General features: G+C 50.2%; 1 protein-coding gene across 1 annotated transcript; it reads right to left on the bottom strand.

Moving 5' to 3' along the window:
• Window positions 1-5596: 5596 nt before the first annotated feature.
• ColSpa_06488 (1,3-beta-glucanosyltransferase ARB_07487) lies at window positions 5597-7278 on the bottom strand (the record flags this gene model as incomplete). The annotated part of the gene is made up of 2 exons (XM_049272700.1): window positions 5597-7126; window positions 7198-7278. The coding sequence occupies 2 exons, from the start codon at window positions 7276-7278 to the stop codon at window positions 5597-5599; spliced, it is 1611 nt and encodes a 536-aa protein (XP_049128657.1).
• Between the last annotated feature and the right edge of the window lie 366 nt (window positions 7279-7644).

Raw genomic sequence — 7644 nt, 5'->3', positions numbered from 1 at the left:
CTCGTCTTCGTTGAACAATGATTTTTTGTGGCTTTGATGAACTCGTTTTGAATTCGTCAAGAAAGATGGGGTTCGCTGGCTGCCGTGCAATATCAAGAAAACATTGCGTCTTCTGCCCGAGAACTGGAATCAAAGGTACCCTGAAGTATTTGCCAGGGCATGACAAATGCGAAGAGTCCAACACAATAATGTACCCCGCCATGGTGATGAGGGCTTGCAGTCGAATAGACAGACCTGCGTTGGTAATGTGGTAGGTCACTGCGTCATAGTCGTCTTCATAGTCGAATCCGGGTTTCGAATAGACGTTAGCGCACTCTTAGAACGTCTTCGGAGAAAGAGAAAGTAGACTTGTCCAGAATGAAGGAACCGATTTGTTCCATGGCCAGCAAAAAATTGCTATGTCGTTTAACACCTTGACGATCTCTTCCGGGTGAAAGCTTTCCTTCCTTCCGCGTACAGAAAAGGCATGTTGATATCAAAAATACCTAGTATGCAGTATGCGATATCCTCCTCCCTTGTTGTAGTTCTTTTGGAGGCCCACGACATCTACTTCGCCACGCTGGCGCGCTCAATAGGTTCTTCCAAAGTCAAGTAGCTGCGATCGATGCCAGATCGAGCTATCTTGTCGGTCTTGGACTCTTCCCTATTTCCGATTCTTGACCAATCTGCTGCATAAAATATGACTCGTTTTGGAGCAAGGAGTTCTTGAAGCGTCTATCCCCGAGTAAACCAGCGACTGACTGCAAACTGATCTGACAAGACATCACTGTCTGTTTGAGGCGTGGGGATGTCTGAGAGATATGCATAGCATTCCTGAGACTTGGGGTACCATGCAAACATAGAGTTGATTGCCTCGGGTAGCTCAGACGAGCTCGTCTTGTCGATGCAGATGGTGTCAACCCATAGCCACCTATGTCCATGGTCAAAGGCTTTCTGGCAAGCTTCATTGATCTTGGCAAAGGCAGCATTGTTTGACCCAAGTACAAGGTCTTGCCAGTCCTGGAATGTCACCTCCTTGTCTTCCCAGGTGTGGGAAAGAATAGCATAGGGCGTTATGTTGAAGCTAAGGCTCGTGGAGATACGCCACAGTGCTTCCGCGGGCGAAATTAAAATTGAGACAAGTTCGAGGGTAGTTTGAGCCACTGCAAACGATGCGCAGAACGAATGAAGAGTTTTCCTTATTCTACAACAGATGGTCTGGCAATCTAGCGTGGAAAAAGTAAATTAGGGTCAGGCTGAGTCCAATTTAGGGTGTCAGCCCTTATATGATGCAACATTATTTAGCCTGGCCACCATCTCAGACGAGGCAGCATATGGCTGCTATTGCATATGCAGACAAACGTCGCGTGGAAACTAGTGTGGTTGAAGCCTCTGACAAGCCCGGGCACTCGGGTGACAAAAGTCAGCGCCGCTTTCTATGCCTTTACCATACAAATCCCGGCGCTGATTTTTGTCACCCGAGTGCCAGGATCGGTGGCGTTTCATCGCCACAATCGTGGAATGTATGGAGATGCACAAGGCTGTATGATGGAACTCGGCGAGAGAGGTTTGATACAAAAAGTAGTGAAGAAATGGGGAACACCCTCCTCCCCCCCCCATTTTAGAACAATTTTTCAATCGTTTCCTTCTTCTTGATCTTCTTGACTGGACGAGGCGTTATTTGGCTCCCGAATTGGGGGTGACCTCTACTGTACGAACGTAGTGGTGGAATGCTGTACAGTCATCCTATTGTTGAGATTCTTCCGCCAAGGTGATAAGTACGGCAAGGGTGAGGTGACTTTAACATGGTCCAAACTATGTAGCATAGCTAATGTTAGCTTATAGTCGCCGAATCCTTATTCACTCAAGGTGAACACGCCTAGCAATTCATCATGCATCAAAAGTCCCGGATTCACCACGTAGGAACGGTGGCCATCTTCTTGTTAACATGTCTGTTTGTTCGATACCAAATCCTGTAGAGATGCCTTGCTCAATCCACTCTTCGCTCACCCTGGTCGTGTGATCTTCCGGCAGCGACGGATCGGACGGCACCTGAACTGCAGTGGCTGTAATTAAGCTTAAAAACTGCATCTTGATTCCGGCAACATAGTATAGAGTTCGCTCAGCTTTGATTCGTCCAAGTGCTTTGTCACAAGACATAGCCGGACAAGCAAAACTAGTGCTTTGGTTATTTGCAATTAGTATGGTTCAGCATACGATATCTGCAACAAAGCCGTCGTGCGCTTGAACAAACGCCATTTCCCCATTGTTTAAAGCACGTGTCTTCTGAATCAATGGATCTAACAACTGCCAATTAAGGTTTGGAACGAGAACTACTTTACAATGTCCTCCATAGTTGTATTCGGTGCCATGTTTGAAGTCAACTACAGTGCATCGGTAGGCATATACTGGCTTAACTCAACCACCCTGCTTCCCACGCAACCCCGCATACCACGCAGCCCAACAACGCGTCACCATAAAACCTACTCCTCTTTTCTAACTATCACAACATCTTCTATTTTACCCTAAACAACGCCATTTTTTGAGGATATCTTTTTTACTATAAGATGAAGCAGTATAGTGAATATGAGCTATAGTGGGCACTTTGGGATATTGTTGATGGGCTTAGTATCTGCAGGGCAGGTCGCAAATAGGGCATCCCAGAGGCGACTATACGACAACGTCTCTATGGTACCTAGTCTAAAAATACTGCCTTTGGTAGACTATAGCAGTTATCTTAGAACCAGGAAGGTCTACTTGCTAAGTAGATATCTAAGTAGGCTGCCCTAGGCTCTGCGTTTTGCTATTAGCAAGTTAAAGGGCTGGCTGAGCGCATGCTGGGCGATGGGCAGCGACCACTTGGGAGGAAGTGGATATAGCGATTTCTTTGCAGAAACCTATTTATCAGAACTTAGCGATACAGGGCAATTAACGCTAAGCGAATTAATGGGGCAACTGCTAACATTATCCAAGAATGGTTTCATTACCTTGATTTACTAGCAATCCTGCCCATCAAGCTAGCTAATAGATGGAACATGGATGAGACTAGTATCCTTGAGGGCAAAGGAAGCAATGGGCTAGTACTAGGATCCTCAGAGACCAAGTATATCCAGAAAAAACAGCCTAGATCGCGGGCATGGGTATCTCTGATCAAGTATGTCTCTGCCAGAGGACGCGCACTTCTGCCTCTTGTTATATATAAGGGCAAGTTAGTCTAGCAATAGTAGTTTCCTCTAGATCTTTAACCCTATGCTAGCTGGAAATTCATAGCAATAGAGAACGGCTAGACAACTGATCAGAATGCCCTAGAATGGCTAGAAAAGGTCTTTATCTTTTAGACTATCCCAGAGGACCCTTCAGATACTAGACTACTAGTTCTAGACGCCCATCACAGCCATACAACAACAGACTTTCTATGGCGATGCTTCTAGAACCACATACACCTCCTGTTTCTGCCGCCGCACACATCACACGTCCTCCAGCCTCTAGATCAGTCAGTATTCTGACCTCTTAAGGTAGCCTATAGGAAGTATCTAGGGTACCTAGATATACAAAGCGATTCAACTGTAACAGGTAAGAGGAACTTTATAGACTATTATAGAAGGGTACGTCTAGACGCCTTGACTATCTAGGTTATTAAAAGCGGCTAGAAACACACTGGGTTATGGCCAGTTGATGTAGCGCAACCTCTATCTAGCCCTTTCGTGTCTAAGGCATCAGCCAGCCAGCCAGCCAGACAGCTAGACGGCCAGACAACTGGGCAGTCAGGAAGTCAGCAGTGGGATGAAGCTGTATCTATAATCCCATGGTCAACCCCGCGTAAGTCTGCTGATCTTCAGCGTCAGCTGCACCTATTCAACCAGCTTACACAAAATACCCGAGAAATCTACACCCAACGCCACCTATTTAGAAAGGTCCAAAAAGGCTAGGACCAACAGGCCTATAGACTGACAGTCCTAGAGCGTCAGGCCCAGGCATTCCAGGCCCAGACGGATAGTCAGCAACAAGGCAGGAGAAAAAGGGTCCAGACGGACCCTAACACGACGTTCGCTAATATCGAGGATATCCGACGGGCGCAAATTGCTGCTGGCGAAGCAGAGAGTAGCACAAGTGAATCCAGTGGATCTGAATTATCTAGTGAAGCAGAAAGTTGCATCTGGGTAGGTGGTAGGGATGAGGAATAATGGATGTTGTTGATGGGTATGGTGATATTGATGGGGGTTTGGGGCTGCGTGGTATGCGGGGTTGCGTGGGAAGCAGGGTGGTTGAGTTAACAGGCTCAGTCGGAGTCCACCAAGGTCCCGAACGACTGTTCCATGGCGGTGCAGCGCTCCGAAACGCCGCTTTCAGTGGGCCCGGATCGGCAGATATGCCAGTAACCCCGGCGTGTGGTCACAAACCTAGCGCATGTTCCGCAAATAAATCGAACTACATGCCACCATGTTTCCAACAGTTCAGTTGTAACTTTGCTGTTATCTGTGTAGTCTTTCCCATAAAAACGTTTCAATAATTGAAAATTGGAGTCTCACTAACACCTACAATGGCACTTTCGGCTCAACCTACGGAGCCGCTGCTCGGATGTCCACCACAGCTTGCCAAAGGCATCCCATCAAGTGCTTGAAACCATGCTATACTCCCGAGTAGGTTCTAAGTAAGGGCAACCCATAAACGACATCTGGTATTCAAGCTGCGTAGGCAATCTATTCTTTCTCTTCCTCCTCATGGACTTCGTAGTCCCCATGAGATTCCTCAAGGAAAGCAGAACGAGTTGCTGAGAAACAAAGCCCCCCCACCGTCAATAGACACCGACGTCTTCATACACACGCGCTCGATCTTTCAAAGTACCGCAACACCCAGCACGGCACGCAGCTCTGAAGGAAAATTCAGTGTGCTTGGGCTGCAACAGAGACAACGAATAAACCTCGGCCGGCGCCTATATTCCGTTTGCGACGTCTTTACCCGAGAACTACACCTCGTTCCCTCCGCTTTACTAATGCCCCCGAGGACGTCGCTCGCTCGTAACGATCTCCATCGCCAAGAACTGATCAAGAGATCATGCGCCACAAGACGTGTACAAGATCTCCTTGTTCGCCGTCACGAATAGTGCTCTAAATGGCCAGGAAAGAGGGGCCGAGGGGTTCGGTCAAGACAATCTTGAGTCCTGCCAAGCGTTGGGCAAGAGCAGGGGAGCAAGACGCCCAGATCACCGAGGCACCGGTTAAGACCACAGCGTGTCCAATACCAACGACGCCAAGCTGATATCAAGAGAAATCACAGAACACAACCCGCAGTTGGGACGAAGCAAGTAAACAAAAAAAAGTTGAATTCAGCGAAACAAACAAAGACACCTCTAAAAACAATAGTGACCTCTCTTTACGGTCCGTGTCATGAAGCAGAATAGCTGCTGCCAGTGAGGCCCAACGCCATGTGATTGTGACGAACACAAAAGAGCCTCATGCCAATGGTAAAAAAGATCCTGTCGAGCCGTGACTGTATTAAACCAGGCACCGCGGTACCTGTTTTGGATATCCTACACGCTCGCATAAAAGTATATTTGCCCATGTCCCAGGCGCTCCAGTTTTTCCTCCTCAGTACATCATTAGACGAATGACATCGTTTACAAGGCAACCATGGCAGCACCGACGGCACCGGCGGCGACCAAGTAGGCGCCAACGGCGAAGCCACCGAAGTTGAAGATGGGCTGGTAGGGGTTGCCGGCGGCAGCGTTACCGGAAGCGCTGGAGCTGGGGTTGGCGGTGGAAGAGACGGGGGCGGTAGCAGTGGCGGCGGCGCTGTTGGCAGCGCTGGCAGAAGCGAGGGCGCTCTTGCAAGAGCTGTCGCTGCTGGAAGGGGTGACAACCTGGGCCTGGCCATCGTAGTCGCAGGCGGTGCTGGCGGACTTTTGAGCCTTGTAGTAGGCGTCCATGACGAAGGAGAGCTTCTGCTCGTCGGTGCACATGGAGTAGGCGCCGTAGACACCGGTGGTGGTGTTGGTGTTGATACCGTTGCAAGAGGCGGGGTCGGCGCCGCAGATGTAGCCGAAGATCTCGCCGATGGCAGATGCCTTCAGGCCGGTCTTGGGGGTGCAAGAAAGGCTCTTAACCATGCACTCGCAGAGGGAGCTGTCGGGGGTGGGGGGAAGAGCATCGGCGTGAACCTCCCAGTTGGCAGCAACACCGGGGCACTCAGCAGCCTTGTTGGTGGGCTCGTAAGAGGACATCTGGACAGCAGAAGGGGTGGCGGCAAGAACGCGGGAAGCAAGCTGTTTGTAGTTCGTCATGGGTGAGGCCGTGTCGCCCTTGACCTCGACAAGACCGTAGTCGTTGGCCTCCTGGAAGTACATGTAGACGATACCACCAGAGAAGACGTCAGTCATCTCCTTCTCGTACAAGGCAGTGGTCTCCTGGAAGATGCGGCCGTCGGCACCGTCGGGAATGTTGCAGCCGTACTCGGCGAAGAAGACGGGGACGGAGTAGTTCTTGAAGAAGTCGATCTGGGTTTGGTAGCCGGAGCCAGCCAGGGTGTTCTTACCACACCACGAGTAGATGTTGTAGCCCCAGAAGTCGATGGCGGAGTCCTGGTCACCGCAGTTGAAGTAGTGGGCCGAGTTGGTGCGGATCTCGGCGTCGTCGTTGGCGGCGTAGCCAACACCCATCCAGCGGTAGCCCTTGTCCTTGATGTACTTCTTGGAATCACGGACAGCAGCCTTGACGAAGGCAGAGGCCTCGGTGTTGGTCTTGTTGTTCGAGACCTCGTTACCGGCAAAGAAACCGATGGTGTTGTCGTACTTGGCAAGGGAATCGATGACGGCGGTGTAGCGCTCGTACAGGTCGGTGTTCCACTGGGCGTTGTCACGGTTAATGGACAGCTTGGGCTCGCCGAGGTCGGAAACGACGTAGATGCCGGCGTCGCTCAGCAGCTTCATGCAGGCGTCGTGGTCGTTCTTGGGGTCAATGGCGTAGGTACGAATGGTGTTGGTGCCGGCCTTGACCATGATGGGTACGTCACGTCTGCAGGCGGCCTCGTCGGCCAGAGGGTCCTTGTACTCGCCAGTCTTGGACTCGCCGCCGGCGGCGGCGGTGTCCTGCTGGTAGGCGATACCCTTCATGAAGAACTGTGTGCCGTTCTCGTAGAAGAACTTGGAACCCTGGGAGGCTGTCAGCGATCTGTGGTGGCAAGGGATATTCCCGGAGGCGAGTCAGTCAGTCCAAGGCATACCTTCATGACGATGGGGTCGAGAGCAGCGGCGTTGCTGGCGAGCAGCAGCGCCGCCGAGAATACGGTAGCGACCTTGCCCATTGTGAGAGTTGGTTGTGTAGTTTTTCTTGGTGGTGAAGTTTGGAATCAGGTTCCTTGTTGGAATCTCGGAGGCACGAGTCGAGGCTGTCGTTGCCGTTGGTGATTTGACCTTTACTGCGGAATGATACAGTAAATGAGGCTTCCTTCTTTCTTTCTAGCGTGAAGAAGAATCCGACCCAAACGGTAGGTAGGAAACAAAAAAGTTGGTAACGAGTTATGCAAACGAGAGTGCGAAGTATTGGCTTTGTATGTGATTAAAAGAAGAGGGTGTATTTAAAGACAAGCGACACACATTCACACGAAAGGATGAAGATGTTGACGATGTCTAATAAAAAAAATCCCCTAAAAAAGAAGAAACGATTGCGG

Source organism: Colletotrichum spaethianum (assembly GCF_022836535.1).
Source record: "Colletotrichum spaethianum MAFF 239500 DNA, contig15, whole genome shotgun sequence".
NCBI classification, from domain to species: domain Eukaryota; kingdom Fungi; phylum Ascomycota; class Sordariomycetes; order Glomerellales; family Glomerellaceae; genus Colletotrichum; species Colletotrichum spaethianum.
This window is presented reverse-complemented; position numbering and strand designations above follow the sequence as displayed.